The sequence below is a fragment of the Oratosquilla oratoria genome, chromosome 25 (genome assembly GCF_046742065.1).
Source record: "Oratosquilla oratoria isolate Oo_2021 chromosome 25, ASM4674206v1, whole genome shotgun sequence".
Lineage (NCBI taxonomy): Eukaryota > Metazoa > Arthropoda > Malacostraca > Stomatopoda > Squillidae > Oratosquilla > Oratosquilla oratoria.
In genome coordinates, this window is record NC_134801.1 from 31,896,803 (window position 1) to 31,921,312 (window position 24,510).

The 24,510-nt window shown below is 42.2% G+C and overlaps 1 protein-coding gene across 3 annotated transcripts in view; it reads left to right on the forward strand.

Annotated features, from left to right (window-relative positions):
* The first annotated feature begins 2,420 nt into the window (after positions 1-2,420).
* AcCoAS (acetyl coenzyme A synthase) overlaps positions 2,421-24,510 on the forward strand; it is an 87,640-nt gene continuing 65,550 nt past the window's right edge. For 2 of the 3 annotated variants that reach the window (XM_076208576.1, XM_076208577.1), the window contains exon 1: positions 2,421-2,800. In XM_076208576.1, coding sequence (XP_076064691.1) covers positions 2,490-2,800 — 311 coding nt within the window. In that variant the 5' untranslated portion in view covers positions 2,421-2,489. Of the gene's footprint in view, positions 2,801-13,493; positions 13,577-24,510 lie in introns of those variants that run through there. The other variant, XM_076208578.1, reaches the window with a different exon arrangement.

Genomic DNA, 24,510 nt, shown 5'->3' on the forward strand with positions numbered 1-24,510 from the left:
TATACAGTATTAACCAAGGCACTCCCTGTAGATAAGTTTCAAATATTTAGAAAAGGGATAGGAATGACTGAACCAAAAGTGAATGAATAGAATTTATAAAAGCAATACTAGCTGAGAAGGAGTGTTGAAATATAAACATTTGTTATTGTGCCTCTTGTGTTATTTTTGATCGAATATACAATAAAATGTATAGTAGGAATTTTTCATTTAATTTATTGTATGATCTGTACTTATTTGCATGTCATGTAACAAAGTTCAGTTGTTAGGCCTGATATTTTTTTCCCCGTCTGTGTCTGTGCCTTTGAGGAAAAATAAACAGTTAATGTTTTTTCTAAGCTTTGATATACCCATAAATTTTAACAATGTTGTCGTCAGTCCCAACAATAAGATTCCGCGCAGCCAACCTTCCCACTCTAAACAATTCTCGGCAGGTTCAATCGACTTGCCCCGGACGTCCTCATCGTCTCTTCTGTCGAGGTTTGTATTATGGGAGGGGTTCTCAACCTGGGGTTAGCGGGACGTTTTACTGGGTATACTTGGATGACTGGCCAAATATTACTTAAACATTTAAATTTGCAGAGAGAAATCGACTGTTATAGAAGTGCGTGCCATATCATGTCATGACAATTTGAGCCATTTGATATCCAATGCACCACCATTGTATATTCAATTAGTCTTAATATATTACCATTATATATTCTATGTTAGGTTAATGGGGGTACGCATCGCTGGTCTGATCACTCGGGGTAACGGGAAAATGGTTGAGAAACCCTGTATTATGGAAACAATCTTGTGAGTGGGATCAACACTTATGAAACGTGTCATGGTAAAATGCATAGACTAAACGGAATAGTCTCTAGTCAGACGCAAAATCCTTCCCCCAATACCTCATGAATAGTCAGGATATATATATATATATATATATATATATATATATATATATATATATATATATGTATGTATATATATATATATATATATATATATATATATATATATATATATATATCAAGGACTGCTATTACACAGGACGTGCGCACCCAGATGCCTGGGTCCGCTAGCGGAGGCAATTGCTTTCATTGTAACCTAACATTTTATATTGGACAAATATATCAAAACTAGAAACCTAACATTGTATATAGGACAAATATATCAACTATTGACTTATTCAATACAGTATAAGTTAATATATCCTTTTATAGTGAAATAAGAAACTATTTTTAAGGCAGTGTTATGCTTTGAAATGCCAATTTTAGCCGGACTTAACAGATATTGTATGAGGTTAGTGGACACAGGTTTAGCGATTTTTTTTTAAAATCTTTAAAAAATATAAAAATATTTTTTATTTAAATCAGATTTATTTTATTTAAATATATTTTTAAAATATATATATATATAATATATATATATATATATATATATATATATATATATATATATATATATATGTATATATATGCTGGTAACCACTAAGGAAATCGGAAGAAAACAGAAATTACCATGCGCTTTCGTGTAATTCACCCTGAAGATGTGAATTACACGAAAGCGCTTGGGAATTTCTGTTTTCTTCCGAGTTCCTTAGTGGTTACTAGCAAAATTTTGTGGATCACGTGTTGTTTTTAGTGATCTTTCAGCATATATGTATATATATATATATATATATATATATATATATATATATATATATATATATATATATATATATATTAAAGAAATAGGGTAATAAAATCTAGTATGGATAAATTGTTTACGAAATGAAATAATGATGTACCCACCAAATCTCGCGCGCGTACCCTTGGTAGTACGCGTGTAACAATTAGCGAACCGCTGATTTCTACTTGAAAAGCAGCAGGGAGATAAATATTCGAAATTGCAGCACGGCAGCGGCTTACAATAAATTCTGCGGTGATGAATTAAAATACTTACCACTGGCAAGTTACCAGGTTTATAGAACTGTTGTATCTCCAATGTCAATTATTAGAAAGATATGTGCCTTATCAAAGGAAAAAGCAGACGACATACCAAGTGTAATAAAGAATACTGGCTACTACCATTTGTCGCCACCACTTTGCAATGAATATGTATTTTTTGTGTATAGAGTGAACTAAACACAATATAACTTTGTTTTTCTAAGACTATGCCTATGCAAACATATACAGTCTTTACAAATATATAGAATTTATGATGGGTCGTGAGATTAAAAAATATTTCAGTCTGCCTTGCCAGCGACTTTTCAATGAAAAGTTATAAGATTCTAAAATTAATACTTTTATGTATCATCGTAACTTATGAATGGAATAAATGTATTTAAACTATGTGATCTTACACTATATGTTTTCTATCTCGGAATTCTATATAGATTTATAAGTAAGCGCTTTTTTCCTGCTAGATTTAACAAGCTCTGTACACAAGAAATCTCGTAGGAAGAAACGACAAGGAGTCAGTTTGGATAGGAGTGCAGCCTAAGGGGTACGGAAAGAGAACTGAAAATGTCGGCTGACAGCAAAGCCGTGTACTCACCACCAAATAAGGTGGTTAGCATTTCACATTGCTCTTCTATGGAGCAATATCGACGTATGTATGAGAAGTCGATACAAGATCCAGAAGGCTTTTGGGGAGAAATAGCGAAGTCGTTCCACTTTGAGCAAGAAACGACGGGCAAGTTCTGTGACTACAACTTCGACCCAAGCAAAGGGCGAATATTTATTAAGTGGCTTGAAGGAGCAAAAACTAATATTTGTTACAACTGCCTTGACAGGCATATTGAGGCTGGCAAAGGGGATCAGATTGCTTTCTACTGGTAAGTGAATACGCCTGGGTTCTTTCGATCTGTCATTAACTTGTCTAAGATTCGCGCCATAAATTTGAGCTTTGAAACCATTACATATATATATTTTGTCATAACCTGAAATGTCATGCAGTTTCTAAACTCGTATCAACACTTTTTAACGACATGTTATGTGAATATAATGATAAGTTATGACGTTCAGGAAATATTTTAATATAAATATTTCCCAAATTTTTAGTGATTCTTTTCTTCATATTGGTATTAGAGAACATGACAATTGTAACCCATCACATCAATATAATTTTTCTTGTTCATCCATAAGTAAAATAATGTTTCACTAATCCCAATTTTACACATAACCAGTACTAATATTATTGATTCTCATTAGCCATAATAAAAACGAAAATATCACTTGATAGAGAGAGGGTTTATAGAGAATTTAACATCTTTATTATGGTGGCTGCTCAAGGAGTGGCAGGAGCCATTTCACCCGCAGACAAACTTGACGAAACTTAGGAAATGTGTTAGTGATCATGAACGATCACCATTGTGATGGACTAATCATGTCTAATACTAATGGAGGTGATAGGCTCATATACATTATATATATATATAATATATATGTGTGTGTGTGTGTGTATACCAATGGCTTTTTCCCACTTACAATGGAGGTAGCCAAAAAACAAAGGCATAAAATCCACTCCTACCCATTCCATCCTCACATACTCCACACCCATTCACCCCCCCTCCCTTCCTCTTATCCTGGTTCCTTGTAGATGATGGGTCATCCCTGCATCTTGCCCACTGCCCTGGGTCAAAAATGATTCAATAAGACACAGAACATCCACAGCAAGGTTGCTTCATTTAATCGATGACCTCCCCCTCTTCATCCCTTCATGCAGAAAAAGAGATGGGGAGAAATCCTTTTGGGCTGTTTCAAAATATCACTCACACACTCGAATCTTTTTCGGATCTCTCCTTCTTTACTTCCTTGGTTCCAATTTTAGATTGTCCTGATATTCTGATTTTGCTTTTTCCAAACTCCATTATGCTACACTTTGGAAAAAGTTTGGAAAAAGCAAAAACAGAATATCAGGACAATATAAAATTGGAACCAAGGAGGTAAAGAAGGAGAGGTCCGAAAATGATTTGGGTGTAATTATCTCAAACGACTTGTCCTATGACAAACAGACAAACAAAATTGTTGGAGAATCCTACAACTTGCTAAGATCAATAAAAGTGGCATTTACATATTTGGACGAAGAAATGATTAAAAAAATATTGGTCACACTGATAAGGCCTAGACTAGAATATGCAGCGACATTGTGGTCACCCAGTACCAAAAAGAATATAAGGAAAATAGAAAGAATCCAGAGAGCAGCAACAAAAATGACACCTGCACTTGCAAACTTGTCATATGAGGAGAGATTGGCTAAACTAGATTTACCGACTCTGGAGCAAAGAAAAGAGAGAGGTGACCTACTGACCATCTACAGAATCATGAAAGGCACAGAAATACTTGATAGAGAGGACTTGTTAAACTGGGACAGGAGAAGCACAAGAGGACATGGAAAGAAAATAAAAAAACAGCTACAGAAGAGATCTGAAGAAAAACAGTTTTCCACATAGAGTGGTAGACACTTGGAACAAACTGGACAAGGAAATAGTGTGTGCAAAAACCATTCATGAGTTTCAAAGCAAACTAGACACTGCGAGATATTAAGGCGGGACACCACAAGCATAGCTCCCCTTCCCGCAAAATACAACTAGGTAAATACTTACTCCCTCATCTCCCCATCCACACCCATCCATACATCACAGCATCAACCAAACACAACCATTCTCCATTCACCCCTATCTTGTCCTCTCCTGTCCTTCCTCAGCTGACATTCCCATCTTTCCTAATGCCTCTTGACCCCATCCATCTCATCCTTGGTTGTCCCCTTATGTTCACTCCTTCCACCTTTGCCTTCCACACCCTTTTACTAATCTTTCTTCATTCTTTCCATGTCTCCAAGCCATCCCAATACTCTTTCATCAACCCTATCTCCCAACTCCCTTTCCACCCCCACTCTCCTCCTCACCTTGTTTCTCACTCTATCCAACCTAGTAACCCCTACCATACTTCTGAGGCATTTCATCTCAAACACATTCAAACTCTTCTCTTCTTCCCTTATGTTCCATGTCTCTACCCCATACAATGCTGTCGGCACAATCACTCCTTCATACAATCTCCTCTTAGCATCCATTCCCAAATGTCTATTTGTCATTACACATTTTAATGCCCCGAGGCATTTACTTGCTTCTCTCAATCTACATTCTACCTCCTCCTCTACTCCCTTTCCCGCCACATCCGCACCCAAGTATCTAAAACTATTCACTTCCTTCAGTCTCTCTCTTAATGCTCCTCTCCAATTTGCTGCCACATTCTCCCCTTGTACATCTCATCAACTTCTACCCACATTTATCCTCAACTTCCTTCTTTTGCACACCATCCCAAACTTCGTCACAAGCTCCCTTAATCCCTCCTCTGATCCTGCCACAAGTGCAGTGTCATCAACAAATAGCAATTGGCTTATCTCCCATTTTTCTTTTCTTTTTTCCATTTTCTTTAACCATCTTCAGTCCTAGGCCCATTACCCTTGCATTTGCCTCACACACCACCCCATCCATGTATGTATTGAACAGCCAAAGCAACATAACACACCCCTGGCAAGGTCCCACCTTTACCTCAGACCACTCACACTCTCCATTTCTAATCCTAACACAAACTACTATTCTTGTAAAATTTCCTGTCTGGTCTTAACAGCTTTCTCCTATCCCATATATCTGCAATACCTCCCACAGTGCCTTTCTATGTACCCTGTCATAAGCCTTTTCCAAGTCCATAAAGACCCAAAAAACATCCTTACCTTTTCAATAGTTTTTATGAGAGTAGTAGAGCTTGTGTTAGGATTAGAAATGGAGAGAGTGAGTGGTTTGAGGTAAAAATGGAACTTCAGGGATGTGTTATGTTGTCTTGTCTGTTCAATTTATACATGGATGGGGTGGTGCAAAGAGGTAAATGCAAGGGTAGTGTGTCAGGGATTGGAGATAGTGAAAAAAAGGAGAAAATGGGAGATAAGCCAGTTGTTGTTTGCTGATAACACTGTGCTTGTAGCAGGAACAGAGGAGGGATTGAGGAAGTTTGTGACAGAGTTTGGGAAGATGTGTGAAAGAAGGAAGTTGAAGATAAATGTGGGTAAAAGTAAGGTGATGAGATGTACAAGGTGGAGAAAGTGGCAGCAGACTGGAAGTACTGAGGGAGAGAGACTGGAGGAAGTAGATAGTATTAGATACTTGGGTGTGAATGTGGCGTGAAAGGCAGGAGTAAGGTAGAATGAGAGAAGCAAGTAAATGCCTTAGGGGATTAAAAAGTGTAATGAGAAATAGAAATTTGGGAATGGATGGTAAGAGGAGATTGTATAAAGGAATGATTGTACTGACAGCACTGTATGGGTCAGAGACATGGAACATCAGAGAGAAGTTTGAATGTGTTTGAGATGAGGTGCCTGAGAAGTATTATAGGGGATACTAGGTTGGATAGAGTAATGAAGAGATGAGGAGGAAAATGGGGTTGGAAAGGGAGTTGGGAGATAGGGTTGATAAAAGAGTATTGGGATGGTTTGGAAACATGGAAAGAAAGAGTTATGGAAGCCAAAGGTGGAAGGAGTGAACATGATGGGGCAACTAATGACTAGATGGATGGATGGGGCATTGGGAAAGATGGGAATATCAGTTGGGGAAGGACAGGAGAGGACAAGATAGGGGTGAATGAAGAATGGTTGTGCATGGATGATGTGATGCATGAGGGGGAGTGGGTGGGGGATGGGGGTGAGGGAGTATGTGTCAAAATAAATTGATGCAGCCTGAAGGGATTTCTTCCCATCTCTTTTTCTGCATGAGGGGATGGAGAGGGAGGTCACTGATTTAATGAAGCAGCCTTGCTGTGGATGTGCTGTGTCTTGCGACACTGCTTCTGACCCAGGGCAGTGGGCAAGATGCAGGGATGACCTGTCATCAAGGAGGTGCCAAGATAAGAGGGAAGGAAGGGGGTGGATAGGAGTGGAGTATGTTGGGGATGGAATGGGTGGGAGTGGATTTTGTTTTTGTTTTTTTGGCTACCTCCTTTGTAAGGGGGAAGGGGCCTTTGGTGTATGTATGTACCTTTTCCTAAAGCTTTCTCACATATCTGCCTGACCAAAAAAGTGATCCACACAACCTTTACCTCTCCTAAACCCATACTGTTCCTCACCAATTACTCCCTCTATTCCTCTCCTAATCCTCTCAAAACCCTCCCATAAGCCTTCCCAACTACACTCAACAAATTGATCCCTCTGAAACTACTACACTCACACTTGTCCCCTTTTCTCTTGTAAAGTGGAACTATAGAGGCAGCCCTTTGGCACTCTACCCTCTTTTGGACAAACGTTAAACAACCTCACCAGCCATTCCACCATCACTGTACCTCCCTAATTTAGACACTCTGCATGACACCCATCCAACCCAGGTGCCTCACCTGCTCTCATCATTTTAATAACTGCTTTCACCTCAGCTTTCCTTATTTTTCCTCCATTTTCCTCATTCATCACTTTCTTAGTGCTTGCCACTGCAACTACCTTACCCTCCTTCACATTTAGCAACTCCCTAAAATACTCTGCCCACCTTCCTCTCACTGCCTTCTCTTCCATTATCATCTCTCCATCTGCACCTTTTACCTTTTCTTCTCTACTTGATTTCCCTCATCTTCCTCTCTTGATTTCCTTCTAGAACATCTTTTTATTACTTGCAATATTTTCTGTTATACTCCCCATTTCACATCTGCTCTCCTCTTTGCCTCCTTTATCTTATGCTTTACTTCTCTTTTCTTTGTATCTCTCATGATTTTTTGTCCTATTTTGTAACCAATATGTGAATGCTTGCTTCTTCTCATCTACAACCCTCTTTGTTTCATCATATATATATAAGTATATGTACATAAATATACCAAAGGCTTTTTTTCCCCTTACAAGGGAGGTAGCCAAAAAACAAAAGCATAAAATCCACTTCCACCCATTCCATCCCCAGCATACTCCACTCCCCTCCACCCTCTTTTCTACATCTCATCTTGGCACCTCCTGGATGATGGGTCGTCCCTGCGTCTTGTCCACCACCCTGGGTCAGAAGCAGTACCACATGACACACCACATCCACAGCAAGGCGACTTCATTAAATTGGCAAAAAAAAAAAGAAAAAAACTGTCCTCTTTGGGCTGCGTGAGTTTATTTCTCACGCATACTCCCTCACCCCCCCATCCCCCACCCATTCCCCCTCATGCAACACAGCATCATCCATACACAACCATTCTCCCTTCACCTCCATCTTCTGTCCTCTCCTCCTCTCCCAACATTCCTCAACAGACATTCCCCTCTTTCTCATTGCCCCTTTTACCCCATGTATCCATCTCATCCTAGATCACCCCAGCATGTTCACTCCTTCCACCTCTGCCTTCCCCTCTTTTACTAATCTTTCTTCACTCGTTCTTTCCATATGTCCATACCGTGCCAACACCCTTTTATCAACCCTATCTCCCAACTCCCTTTCCAGCCCTGTTCTCTTCCTCACCTCCTCATTTCTCACTCTATCCAGCCTAGTAACCCATATCATACTTCTCAGGCACCTCATCTCAAATGCATCCAAACTCCTCCTCTTCCTCTCTTTATGTTCCATGTTTCTGCCCCATACAGTGCTATCGGCACAATCGCTCCTTCATACAATCTCCTCAAAACATCCATTCCCAAATGTCTATTTTTCATTACACTTTTTAATCCCCCCAAAGCATTTACTCTTCTCTCCATCCACATTCTACTTCCACTTCCACTCCTCTATTTCCCACTACATTCACACCCAAATATCTCAAATTATCCACTTCTTCCTGTCTCTCCCTTAATACTCACTTCCAGTCTGTTGCCACTTTCTCCCCTTGTACATCTCATCGCCATACTTTTACATACATACATACATACATACATATACCAAAGGTTTTTTTTTCCCTTACAAGGGAGGTAGCCAAAAAGCAAAAGGCATAAAACCATTCCCACCCATTCCATCCTTAATACACTCCACTCCCCTCCACCCTCTACCCTTTTTTTTTTTTTTTTTTTTTTAAACCCACTTTATCTTCAACTTCTCTTTTGCACAACTTCCCAAACTCTGTTACTAACTTCTCAATCCCTCCTCTGATCCTGCTACAAACACAGTGTCGTCGGCAAACAACAAATGGCTTATCTTTCACTTTTCTCCATTTTCTTTAACCATCTCTAATCACTGACCCCATCCATGGATAATTTGAACAGCCAAAGCAACATAACACATCCCTGACAATGTCCCACCTTTACCTCAAACACACACACATATATACATATGTGTGTGTGTGTATAGGTAGTCATCGACTTGTGACTGGGTTAGGTTCTGATTTACCATTTGTAAGTTGATTCGGTCACAAGTCGATCATTGTTCTAAATGTATGGGTAAAAATGTTAGGATTATCCATCATACCCCAGAGAAGAACCCCTCGCCATAATAAGAGGCATTTGTATCCCAGCTGCTGGGATACGTGTATTACAACTACTTGCGTTGAAGGTTGAAGGGATGGCAGTTTGAATCCTGCCACTGGTGAAGTTGAGCCAAGGGCATGGTTCATTAAATTCCACACTACAAAGCCCTCTGTGAGGTGCACCATCCTAGCCTTCCGATGGGAGGAGTTTGTGACTTTAAACTATATCATCATCAATCAAATCAGATGACCTCATCTTCAGCCTCGACTTTCGTTGGGGCGTGATAGGCAGTTATCCTTTACTGAGTAAGCTACAGTTCATGGCAGCTCGCTCTCAGCCAATCGACAAGCACAGCGCGAGCTTGGCCGGGACGAGCTAGGCTGCGTTCCCAAAAGTAGCGACCATGAGTTACTGGACTGGTCAGAGCAACAATGACAGCTGCCGACCAGTGCACAGGATGCAAGCTGGCTTGGCTGTCTCAAACAGTCTCCCTGGTATATAAGGCCCAATGGAATCCGTCAAAAGCACTGATCGCCTCGGAACCCAACTAACATAATCATCTCCAGTAGCCATGTCTCTCACCACCCATGAAGCCGCAGTCATCACTTTGGGACCTCTCCTAGCTGCCCTGTGCATGGGCATTGAGCTCAACATTCATCTCTCTTTTTGCCCCTGAAGCCAGAAGTCATTCCCCACTCGGCCCCAAACACCTGCCAAATAGCTATAGTCAAGCCATAGTCCCATGGGCTGCACCATGCAAAAATGATAAAGTGAAACCCTACTCTCCCCTCTAGATATACCACACGGTCTTCCAGTATTTACCTTTTGGACAGCCCCTACCCAGCATCCACCGATCCTGACAGAGACTGATCCAGTGCACCACGTGAGTGCAGGGTCATAATCAGTGGCAGGAAACGTTTATTTTCGTGAGTGGTATTATGCCGCACCAATGGAACTCTTTAATTTTTTTAAGTGCACAATAATAACTCAAACTGGTCATAACTCAACAACTATTTGTACATATTGAGCAATCATGGTGACATTACACAGCCCTAGTGCAGCCCCACCTTCATTTCAAAATATCCTCAAACTTCCCTTTCTACTTTAGCACAAGATCTGTTACTTAGGTTAAACCTTTGACCACCCTGAACAGTCTCCCCCCAATTCCATACATCTACATGCATAAACTGGAGATGATGCAGATACTATGCTAATTCCTTGCATGAGAAATTGATCTTTTGGAGAAAGACTGAACAAAATTAATCTGACCACACTGGAAGAGATTGTGTGGGAGATTTGATCATGATGTACATAAGAGTGAGGAAAAATCTTACAACATGTAACTGGGACAAAGTTTTCAGTATAGGTGTATGGAACCTTGGAATGGCTTGTGATAAAATTATGTTTAAGAAAACTAGATACAGTATACTTTTCTACTGTCTGGCAAGCGAGAGTTATGCCTGCCAACCAGACAGTTTTAAAGTCTATCATTTGTAAGTCAGCAACTACCTGTGTGTGTGTGTGTGTTAATGTATATATATATATACATACATACATACATACATACATACATATATATACAGTACTACCTCTCATTAACAGACTAAAAGGGGGGTAACGGTGTCCGTTGATGTGAATAATCTGTTGATTTGGGAGTGGTTTTTGGGTGGCATAGTGATTGCACAGCACTAAACAACAGCACCAAAAAAACATAACCCAGTACACAGCATATTTTTACAGCTATCTCTAACCTTGAAGATAATGAATGCAAATACAGCAGGTTCAGTCTGATATGACCTTGAAAGACTGATATAACATAATGGTTATCTTGCCATTGAGCTTGTGGACACATCATCAGTGGCTTTCATCAGTGGCATACTGAGCATAAAATTCTCTTCTCTCTCTCCTCTCCCCATCTCCTTACTCCTCCCTCTCCTTCTCTCTCTCTCTCTCTCTCTCTCTCTCTCTCTCTCTCTCTCTCTCTCTCTCTCTCTCTCTCTCTCTCTCTCTCTCTCTCTCTCTCTCACACACACACACACACACACACACACACACACACACACACACACACACACACACACACACACAAAAACTCACTCACTCACTCACTCACTTGTGGCTGATGACACTTTCTCCACCAGTTCAGATGGGGCTCCCTTAGAGTATCACACGTTTTACTTGAATACCGTCCCTCTCACTTTCACACCTTCCCTTCCCAGTAAATCGATTGTATCATATTTTAGGGCCATCAACACCTGTATACATTCTCTCCGCGTTTTCCTTCAAGAAACTGATCATCTCGTATCAAACACACGTTCCGACGTGACTTCCCACACTCCCGTTGTTTAATATCGCACTCGTATATACCCAGATTTCCCACTTGCCTCTACATGAATAAGATTCTCAATACCAGTGCCATAGTAGCCCCCAAAGATAAAGCTATGGTGAATTGTTGGCGACGAAAGGGATTATTGAATTAGTTGTTCTTTACTTTTAATATATACGAATATTTCGCCAAGGTTAAACAGACCGTACAAAAGGCAAGAGAGTCCGGAGGGCGTCAAAGTTGCTACACGATTTTTATCTCTGGCTCATGATAACCCCCTAGTCTCCTTGTCCACTTAGCCTGACATGATCAATGAATTTGCTATGCAAGGTTTTTGGTACAGTTGTGGCCTTAAGCTCTTAATTGTTGGGGTTGATGTATTATATCTCCATTTTTTATCCATATTTGCTGGGTGATTTGTGTGCACGTGTGCAGTCAATCCGTTGCACCTGATCTCTCTTGCGCAATACCGGCGGCCTTAGGTAGCCAAACAGCACGTGTTTTCATTGGACAGCGCTCTCGGGCTGGGGGGGTGGGGTCAAGGGAGAAGCTCCTTTATACTTGTGAGATAAGGTGTGAAGGATGCGAAGACTTAACATTCACGTCCTGGGCTGGACTTTTCGTACATTTATTTTCCCGATCTGGACGCTTGATTTAGTTCGGGAGAATTGTATCTTTGTTATTCTGAAGACTTGGAATACCAGAAGCTTCGTTGGTTCTTGATTACGGAGCTGTGGATGTTCAGCGAGTTCGGTTGCATTGTGATTGTGCTTTTCACGATTGTGTGACTTTATATTTATCTTCTTTATTTTAGTTACTTGTTTGTATGTTTATTTAAAATTAAGAAACAATGAATTGACATTGTTGGATATAATCCCGACTTGGTCAACCCCCCCGCCCCTCTAAATTTTCTTCGTTACGGTAAAGGTTGTTTGAAACTTGTTAGATGATTGTCCAACGTGCCATGATATTTTACCACTATATATTTATTCTATGTGCGTGTGTGAGTGTGTGTGTCTACATAATCTTCAAATTACTAACAACCTACTTTCCTGAATTTTTTTCATAAATTGAAAAATTGTAAGAAGAATTTATGTTCAATATGGAGTATACAGTGGATTTTATACGCAGCCAAAATCTGTACTAAGTTAATCGTTAAAAAAGATTATACAGGGAATACATGAAATGGGAACACCTATAAATGCATAATTATAAGATCTCTTGCCAAAACGTACGTTTGCGGATAACTTAGTACTGTACGCGGAAGTATATAGACACATATACATGAACCGTTTGACTGTCAGCGGTGTGCTGCCAAGTGCACGATGACTGCGGAATGTCAGCATGCATTACAGAGAGGTTTTCGAGGGAAGGCTGTGTTCGTATGCACGCGCGCACACACACACACACACACACACACACACACACACACACACACACACACACACACACACACACACACACACACAGAGCTTTTGCTCACCAGAGCTGTGGTGCCGGCTTGCAGTGTTGTAATGTTTTTCATACCTAGGTGGGGACTCGAGTCGCTGAATGAGCTGTCGAGCGCGATGCCACTATACCAGCAAGCCTATGTGTGTGCGTGTGTTCGAATTAATGTTCGGCACGCTTCAAAGGCGCCCTTAGACGACAGATTTTGATCTTGGCCATGTCTGGCTGACCTCTTATCCACAAAAATAACCTGCTACCAAGGCATGATCATCGCGGAGTGTTAACTGTTATCAGTACAGTTTGATAAGGAAAGGTCGACTCTTCATGCACATCTGCTGAGTGCGGGTTTTGTCTCGTCCGGGTGTGGTGGAAGGGGGTCCCGTCCAGGGTTTTCCACCTGGTGAGGGGGCATGGACTCCTCAGGAGCTACCGAGTGTTGTAAGTGGTTCTCCCCCACTGAAAACTAATGGGGATTAGAGATTAGTTTAGTGCTGGAAATTGGTCTTCTCCAGGAGGCAGAAGTAGAACAACAGTACATAAGTATGGGGATAAACACAAGAGAATAAGACGAGAACGACAACAGTAGCGTGCCTTGAACCCGACATGTCCTTGAGGAAGTTCTTGGCGTAATGAAGTGCACCTGTACGTGTTTGTATGAGAAAGAGTCTAAGGTCTAACATACGAAACTAGCTCACTGGCTGTCTTGGCTATTATACCGAGGAACACGTAGTGCAGGGCATTGTTTCGACCATGTGTCTGGTGTACTAACCTTGGCCTCGAGTGCTGACGGTCTCGCAGATAGTGTAGTCTAGTAGGGGGTAATGTTTCGGGAAGTGGTTTTGTGAGCGCCGCACGCCCGGGCCCTACATTTTTAGGGGGTTTGTTTACTTTTGCCAAGTTGACGTGTCGATTCGCAGCAGCTGTGTGCATCGTGTCGTATGCAGGTGGTCTTGTTTTTCTGCGTTTAGTTTGCAGTGGCCATATCTATTTCTGCAGGCATTCTTAGGGTTGTTGTTGGGATCGCGCATGCACGCTTACACATAAGATGTGTGCGTACGCACGCGCGCGTGCGCACTCGATAGCCAAACGCAAAGAAAAGCATATTATTTTCTTAGGGTACCACAAAGAAACTGTAATTAATATAGTGAAGAAAAGAGAAATATATTTTGACTGCCAGCTGCACCCCTCTTCAGTCGTGGTAAGGATTGCAGCTGGCAGTCGAAATGTAGAGATTTTTTTTTCACCTCGGTATGGGTATTTTTGTGTGATTTACAAACGTGATAATATTTCGCTTTAGTGGTGTGTGGCAGGGAGGTGAAGTAATTACAGAAACAGTTTGATAAAACGTTAGGTAATAAATACTACAGCTGTTTTCTGTGTTTACCTCACCACCCTGCCACCCGTACATTGTGTGTGTATCTGCGTGTAAATGTATATATGAATACACGCGCACACACACATACACAAACACACACAGGTCTGTTTTTCTGTCACCGGATAAAAGGAAGAACGGATCATCGTCAGTTCTCCGTGATAAAGATTTTGGGTCCAGTTGCGCCCTCGGGATTTGAAGATGGTCGGTTGGAAGAGACGACTCTCTCCGATGCCCCTCTCTCAGGACGACCACGTGCTGGCTCCCAATGGCTGCGTCTTTAACTGCGTTGCTGTAGAAGAGCAAGGGAAATGGAGCAGTGCCATGTAGACTCACTGCAGAATGCAGGATAAAAATGTCAAGGTATTCAGCACTCCCCAGGAGGGCAGTGGACCGAATTGCCAATAGCCGTGGTGCATGATCGTCAATGGATGCGGAAGGGACACACGTTTGGTGCCAAGGAGATGAATGAAATAGTCAGGTGGCAGTCAGTCAGAATGGAAGGGAAAGTGCCACCCGGTACGAAAGAGGTTTAATAAGATCAGGGCGAGGGCTAGTAGGGGACCAAGTTAACCACCCAGGTTCTGGAAATAGAGAGAGAGAGAAAAGTGAAGAGCGGCACCGAAGTCTTGGGGTTAATCGGTGATGTCCCCTTCACCCTCAGCCTACCCCAACCACTCCTACACCCCCCTGTCGCCGGCTAGTTGCGAAAAGTAAATGAATAAATGAAAAAAATATATATATGTCACTTTCATTGTATTCCGTCTTAAATATCTCCCAAAGCACAGGGACACTAATTGTTACGAAAATGAAAATAAAATGATAAAATAACAAATAGATACAATGAAGATAATAATAATATTGTCTACCGTAAACTCTCAAGGGTTTATATCGAAGGGGTTGATGTCGTTCTTAATGTTCGTCATCAGTCTCAAGGCTCTTGGGGGTGATGTGAGGTGGGGTGGGGGTCGGGAAAGGAGCTCTTTAAATGCCTCTTTCACTGACGTTGACTTGTGGATTTAGTCCGATTTCTGCCAGGCGATTTCACTCGCTCGTGGAAACCCCCCAACTAACCCCTTAGCTGTTATGGACGATTTTTACTAATTTATTCTCCCCCCTTAGTGAAAGGGGCGATAGAACCAGTACAACTTATGCAAAGGAAGTGAGTGAAAAGGCCCTTATTTTCAGACATCACCCCCATCCATACCTTTCGTTATTGGTGTGTGTGTGTGTGTTTTTTCTCCGAGTGTCTGGTGAAGGCTGAAGGGGTCACCAACCCCCGTCACGTGGGTCTGTGCCACGTGGCACCGAGGTTGACCGTGGCGTGCCATTCGATTTTGTCAAAGCCGAACGATGTCGAACAAAAAACAAAAACAATTTATTGCGCAACTCTCTCTCTCTCTCTCTCTCTCTCTTTCTCTCTCTTGTGGTTTTCAGAAGTGGTAATTTCGAATATTGGTGTTTTTTCTACCCTCAGAATAAGATCTAACGGCAGTATGAAAGTGACTAGATGGAATTCGGTAGCAATGAAGAGGAACATGTACACATCACCAGAAAGAGGAATGTGTGTGTGTGTGTGTGTGTTAGGGCCTTGCACTCTTCACATGATGGCTCCAGGCCGCCTGCCCAGCAACAACCAAACTCGATAAATGAGCCGTCAGGCGATTTTATTCATCTGGGGCGTAAACCCCAGGAAGCTGGAGTGGTGTGTGGAGGTATTTCGACATCCAGAACCAGTTGTTCTCTCCAATATTGCTCCGCAGAGGTGGAGTCTCGAAGGTAGCGAAGGAGAGAATGAAGGAGGGCAGTTGCAGAACGGAAGGATATTAAGAGAACAAATTGGTCATCATTTTTGTTTGAGTGGAGATATGTCTCCGATCATGGAAAGAACGCTGCGTGACTCTGGCCCGGAGGGGTGTCACTAAACTCTTTTATAGTATGGGGGTCGGGGGTGATGTTGCGAATTACTTGCAAAATTTGGCTCATCTAGTACAATAGCGCTCTCAGCTGGAACAAATCGTTTGGTGTTAATCGGAAACAAAGAATCTCCCTCTGAAGGAGAGTTGCCTCAGTTTGAATAAAACGCCTGACGGCAGTGAAAAGAAAAAGTATACATACGGGAGGTCGTGAATGGCAATTCCAAAAGCCATGCCAGTAGATCCTTCATGCTTGAAGAAGCAGCCGAAGTATTATTGGTATTATCATCATTATTACTATTTATATTGTTACTGTTGTCGCCATAGGCGTCGTGTCCTCCTGATATATATATATATATATATATATATATATATATATATATATACACATACACATACATAGAATGCATGTGTACCTGTGTACGTTGCACCTGATGATGCGACTTGGCAGAAGGATTCGAAACTGAATGTTCGGTAGACGATTAGATATTCAAACGTGGAGAGGCGCGTTGCGCCACACACACATCCGCTCCAGGATAGGGAAACGATTATTTTATTCAACTTCATTGTATTTGTCATTTAATTATTATTTATTTATCTGTTTATTTTTATTTGTCGAGTTGTTTATTTTTGTAATGAAATGACACGACAACAGAGGAAACTATAGTGTGTTTGTGTGGTCTGTGGGTCCACAAGCCCGAACTTCTTGGGGGGGACCGAACTTTGGATAGCTGTATTACTACACCAGCGAGCCGGTGTATACGTCCGCTCCTACCTTCCGCCCAGTCTTCCTACCGTTCACATTTTTTCCTTGTACATTTTTATTTATTTGTTTGTTTAATTTTTTTTTGTCTTCTCATTTTCCCTTATATACTTCTCTCTTTCCTTCTTCCTCCACTTTCTTCCAGCTTCCTTTCAATTTCTGTCCCTTCTCCCTATGCTACCTATCTACCTACATACCAACCTGCTACTCTACTTGTAGAGTGTTGGAAAGTGTTCTTGTCATCCTGTAGTGCCTTACATGTTTGTTAGGAGGGGTGACCCTCTTTCCCCCTGCCCAAGTCGAGGTGGGGGGGGGGGTACTCTGCGACCTTCCCCCACTCCCCGGTGGGTGGGTGGGGGGTTAGTGCCCACGCAGTAAGGTCGCCCATTAGTTCCCCCAGGATTTTCTGTAACCCAGTCTTCGGATTTTTTTCCCCCTTAGGGTTCCATGTAACTAGCCTCAGGAGTGGGAGATGCGCTCAAGCTAAAGGAAATCCCATGGCGCAGTAATGTGGTTTGTTTTCGTATTTTCACTGATTTTATTATGTGTTCATTTGTTTTAATTGTTAATTACTTCTATTTATTTGTTTTCGTTTTATTTAAGTTGTATAATTGTATTATTTGTTAATATATATATATTGTGAGAATAAACACCTTGTGAGATCGAAACCTTTATTGGTACGACGTTTCGCTTGTTACAGCTTTTTCGAGTACAGACATGGCATTTACATTTATTGATTCACAAGAAGTACATCTTGTTTGGGTCTCTACCCATATTCCTAGAAGGCATACAAGTATGCCTTTTACAATAAGTTACATGTACATGTGTTTAATTATGACAATATTTGTAGCGCTGTACGGTCCTGGTTAGTGTCCTATGAGTCCGTCGCGTCCCATCCGGTCCAGCCGACATGACACACACTCTGAGCACATATAAGCCAACAGGGAAGGAACTGGGAGAGGTTATCAGGGAGGGGTGGGTGGTAGGTGGAGGGGGACGGGTGGGACTTGGTGGAGACAAAGGAGGACATTTCGGACAGTTTGTTGAAGTGGACTAAGGGGGACATTTCATACATTTATTTAATGCGGGTAACAGATGGATGATAGGAGGGGCGATGTTAAACATGCCTCTGTTCTGCTCAATGGTTTTGAAGCTTTGAATGGCGGCCGCTTCGAGGCGTTGGTGGTGATGTTGTGAGACCTCCCGTGACCTGAAGACCCGGATCCGGGAGCATCGCTACGATTCCCGGAACAACATCACCACCAACGCCTGTGTTATCCACCGGAACACCAACGACCACCTGATGGATTGGGATAACGCAGAACTTCTGTTTAGTGAACCAGACAGGGTGAGGAGGAAATGCCTCGAAGCGGCCGCCATTCAAAGCTTCAAAACCATTGAGCAGAACAGAGGCATGTTTAACATCGCCCCTCCTATCATCCATCTGTTACCCGCATTAAATAAATGTATGAAATGTCCCCCTTAGTCCACTTCAACAAACTGTCCGAAATGTCCTCCTTTGTCTCCACCAAGTCCCACCCGTCCCCCTCCTCCCCCCCTCCCCCTCCACCTACCACCCACCCCTCCCTGATAACCTCTCCCAGTTCCTTCCCTGTTGGCTTATATGTGCTCAGAGTGTGTGTCATATCTGTACTTGAAAAAGCTGTAACAAGCGAAACGTAGTACCAATAAAGGTTTCGATCTCACAAGGTGTTTATTCTCACAGTCTTGTCGGCTTTTGCCATTGTGATTCATATATATATATATATATATATATATCTTGGGTTTATTTGTTTAGTTTCTATTTCTTTTTTGTATTCATTTGTTCATCTGCATCTTGTTTAATATTTTTTCTTTGTTTTTAAGGGCTTCTTGGGGTTTTGAGTGTCGGATTGTTGAGTTGAGAATTGGGGATAAAAAGTAGCACTACCCGCTCTCAATATAGCCATGACCTCGAAAAGACTAGCACGTATGTCATCTTGTATGAGATGCATCCAATAGGTTTTAAATTGACCGAAATCGCCTGGCGGCAGGCCAGATGGACAGACATCCAAGGAGGCAGGCGCTTGTCGAAAAAAAAAAAATGGTGTCTTAAGTTCAGACTAAAGAGTCGGTGTCTCTGAGGAGACTGACTTCGGCCCTGAAAGTGTCTGGACCGGTGGGGACCCCCTTTCAGGTCGGGTTGCGCGCGCGCACACACACACACACACACACACGCACGCACGCACGCACGCACACGCACACACTTCGTAAAGCTCGTCATTGTTTTGGGGGTGATTAAGGGGATCCTTCAAATTTGCCCAGTGATTAGGGAGAGTGCATTCCTGTGGGCTGGCTTGCAATCTCGTGGCTTTGTTGCAATCTCTCTCTCTCACTCTCACTCTCCCCCTCCCCCTCCCCCAAAATGCTTATAGAGACTTTTTTCTACTATTACTAGTAGTAGTAATAGTAGTACAAGTTGGGTCGGCTGTTAAGGTTGACACTTCAACCTTGGTGAGGTCTCAGGGTTGGACTCTTATCTGCGGACTTCGCCACTTAGCCCGCCAAGGGTTACTCCGGGTGTTGTCCTTTGGTTTCGATAATTACAGTTGTCTCCATCTCCTCTTCCTTTATCAGTTCGGCGACCCACTGAAGAACCTCTTGACCTTTCGAGCACGGCGCCCTTTACAGGTTTTATTCTGTGCTGGTGATGGTGCTAGTATGATACAGAATAGGCGGGCACTATGTTATGATACTAATACTATAGTGATAAAAGATGGTGTAATGATGCGAATACAAATTGTGTGTGTGTGTGCGCGCCCTTAATACTTTGAGTTTTGCATCGTTGCATCCCATGCCATCCCCCTTTGATTGTCTATTTTTTTTCTTTAGCTGAATAAAACCGCACGGCGGCTAGGGAGGATGGCGTTTGTAAGCAACTGTCCTTTGGAAAGGTTGAGGAATGACACTTAAGAGGAATCTAATTCATCGCTGCTGTGCGATATTATCCCCAAGGATAGAAGCGCTGGTTATTGCCAAGGAAACATGAAACGCACACATACACACATACATGACCACGGACCGGGCAATATACGAGCTTTAAGTTCTCACCCAGGAGGGTAAGGTCACGAGACCAGCACGTGATCCAAGGCCATGGTGAATCACAAGCTCTGTGTACACGGAGACGAAATGAATTGCTACGATAATTCGTGACACCACTCCACCCGAGTTGATTTAGGAAATGTTTCTTTTTTCGGTCGATTGTCTACCTTGTTTGTGCTTTACACATAACAATAGGTCAGCGATAATACGAGCTTCCCTTGTTCAGGGGACGTGGACAAACCCTCTCCCTCCAGCCCCCCCCCTTCTCCTCCTCTCCCTCCCCCCACTATCCCTTTCCCCTTATAGCATAAAAATATATATTTTTTCATAACCAGCCGCCAGGTGGGACAAGGCCTAAAGCTCCCCCTTCCGATAAAAAAAAATAATAATCCTATTGTTCCATATTTGGGAGTCGATGTTTACGTACATGGCCTACATGGTGGGGGACTGGAGGATGCTCTCCTCATCCCCCACCGGAGTAGGTAAATTCGGCACATAAATGTCTGACCTACAAATGTAACCCGACGCCTCGCGATCAATGGCATCTGACTACGCAAACGCCGAAGGCTCTCACGGTCTCGTCGGGGTCGTCCTCTACCGCGGTTACCAGTCGTCTTCCTTCCACATGAGCGTTATGACGTAGGAATTCCATCTGCGGAAGCGTTATGACGTAGGAATTCCACCTACGGAAGCGTTATGACGTAGTAACTACATCAACAGAAGCGTTATGACGTAGTAACTAAATCAACAGAAGCTTTATGATGCATTATGACGGATACTTTTTTTGTTTCTATTTTTCTCCTGTAACCCAATCGCTACCATGGCGTATTTTTACTTGGCGTTTAATTTATTATTCTTATTATTATATATTTTTTCTCTTTTCCTCTCCTAGTGGGGCGTTCTTTCAACTTTGGGGGCAAGCTGCCCATATCTGCGTAGTAGAGGGCGCGTTTAATGAATTCCTCTCCGGGGACGGGCGAGTGCCACACAGAGGCACCCTTCAGGCACCCTCGAGCATTGCTTCAATAACATGAGGAGGGGGGAGGGGACGACCTCGCCCGGAGGAGGGCCGTCCGGATGATTCGTGCCAGCTACCCATGTCTAATTGGCGAGGACCTATAAACGACCAATTAGTCTACAGTCCACGAGTGAGGTCGTTAACGTCGTGGTTTGAAGAGGTTTGAGTTGGAGGGAAGCCGTTCGTGCACGGATTGGGAGAACTGGTTTGGAATTTTGAAGGATTGATTACGAGTGCTTTGCTACGCGCGGGTGAGAGTTTGACGCCAGGGGGGAGGGGGATCAAAATAGGGAGGTACGAGAATAACTTTGATATTAGGTCAAGATAAGATAAATCTTGGTGAAGTTGGCCGAAGGTATCGCCGGAATTGAAAAGAATCATGTGGCGAAGCCCACGATAAAATTATATAGTGTGCGTATGTATATATATATATATGTATATATATATATATATATATGTATATATATATATGTATATATATATATGTATATATATATATATATATATATATATATATATATATATACATGCATACATACATACATATATTTGTTAGTATTTTGTTTACTTTATTTTACTTGGAACGTGCGGAGGAAAGGGGTTCCAAAACGTCTCGGTTAATGTTGTTGGTCCGAGGCTTTGGGATGAGGGGGCGGGTGGGCGCTGTTGGGTCCCGTTTCCGGAACCTGCCCGGTAACGGTGGACGTGAGGCAAAAACCGGTTTTTTGAAAGAACAACCCTCACCCGCCCACCCCTGCTGTGACATCACTCCAGATAAAATGTTTTACGGGTTTGTAAGTATATATATATATATATATATATATATATATATATATATATATGTATATATATATATGTATTTATATTCCGACAAAAACTGCTCTATGTCCTATTAGGGTATTACGGGCAGAAATATCCAAATAATTCTTTTCTGTGTGTGTGTGTGTGTGTGTGTGTGTGTGTGTGTGTGTGTGTGTGTGTGTGTGTGCGCGCGCGTGTGTGCGTGCTTTAGCTGAAGTTGTGTCGCGTGAGAAGAAAAAAAAAGTCGAGTAACATTGGGGACATTGCACGGAAGACGAGAGTCATACATGCAAGGGAGGGATGGGAGGGGGGCGGACAAGGAGGAGGAAGAAAGAAGGGATGAAGGAGCGAGAAGCAGCCTGTGATCGATAGCAGCCAGGCGTCTTCTCTGTATGCGTGTGTGTATTTACCTAATTGGCTCGTGTGGGTGGATTGGTCAACGTGACCGAGTTGTACAGGTTTAGAGTCGACCTCCCAAAATGATCTCTTCCGCTCTCTTTATTTCTCTCTCCCCCCATATTACAAGTAACACCGACGCAAGAGCATGGTACGGAGGCACAATGTTGCCAGTACTCGGCTCAAGACTTGGGAATCAACCTATGTGACAAGGCTCCCAGACGGATGATATGCCACAGTGATCACCGTGCAGGCTGTATAACCGTCCTAACGCGAACACCCTTAAAATTATTATCTCCAATGACCCATTGTGACAGACAATATTCCCCAGAGACAAGGCATGATGATTGTATGTAACACTTACATAGTACCACTATCTCGCCATCCCCATTTCGGGGGATCCTGAATGATTATAATATTTCTCCATTTAAAGAATATATGTATTATATGACATGTCCTCTAATACAATATTGTAATAAATGTACTATTGTTTGCCGCCCACGGGCGTAATAAATTTATTAAAACCAATCCCCCATATATATATATATATATATATATATATATATATATATATATATATATATATATATATATATATATATATATATATATATATATATATATATATATATATTCTCTTTCGTGTGTCGTGGGGAAGGCTTGCGCGTCAAGTCCCTGAATAGTGCCGCGATTAATGATGGCCTTATTGTTATGGGTGGACGGGTGTGTCCTCTGTGGTATTCCCCAAAAATTGAAGAGCGAGAAAAACCCTTGTCATAGTGCAGCCCCTCGTCCCCAGAGAAATCTTGATGGCGTCTTCGGGCGTCGGGTGGGAGAAACCTATCATTACGACTCCGTATTGAAGGGGTGAACTCGCTGCTTTGTGGTCAAGTGAAAGATTCCGCGATTCATTCAGCCCGTAAGTATGGTGACGCTTTTGAACGCTTTTGCTCCGGTGAACGCCGGGACGGAATGGTGATTAGGTTGGTCTACATGCCTCTCTAGTGATTGGAGAATGCGATTCAACTTTAGTGATCCACTGCAGAACCGGTCTATCCATTGAGGAACTATGCAGCTTTGTACCTTACCACGGTGGCTTAAAACGGCACGGTAAAGTTTTATGCGTGGTGAGAAGTGAATGCGAAGTTTTGGTATGTAGGAATGACCGTGGTTGTCAATGAAATCTGAAGTCGGTGTAATCAGCTCGACCATACTGATTAGGTGTTAGTATATATGTGTGTGTGTGTATATATATATATATATATATATATATATATATATATATATATATATATATATATATATATATATATATGCGACACTGACCTACCGCACCTCTGATGTCTGCCGTTGTGGAGAGAGAGGGGGTTGCAAAGCCATGAAAGTGCTTTGCCTTTCCCGGGGATCGAACAGAGACCTTCCGCGCTCCGAGGCAGAAACGTTACCCATTGCTCCACGCGGGCTATGATTGGAGAACAATCTCCTGAAAAATCAATAAAATGCTGATCACTTTTAACTTTTGCTAATCGCTTCTTTCCCTAAGGATGGAAGCGCTAGATTTCGCAGAAAAAAGTAATACCCTAGACGCCCTTCATCTGAATAGAATAGTCTAGCAAGTCGAACTAGAAACACAATTCCTCTAGGTAAAGAGGATACTACTCCAGTGGACCCGATGATTCTTTGCAGATTTTATTCTGGCTAACACCAGGCGATTTCATTGAGGCACAGATACAAAGGTACAAATGACATAAACCACTCTTTTTAGCCCTTCAGAGGCGACGAGATCCTGTATATATATATATATATATATATATATATATATATATATATATAATGCTGATTTGTTTCACCTCAAGATTCTATTCAGCCAGGTAAAGGCCTCTGATGAAGATTTTAAGAAGAAAAAAAAATAAACACGACGGTGTGTACAGCTTCAATTTATTTCTTGATGCTACACAACGAATTAGGTAACTCTACCACAACTTCTCCCCGTGCAGAATGGAATCGCCAGTCAAGTTGTTCAGA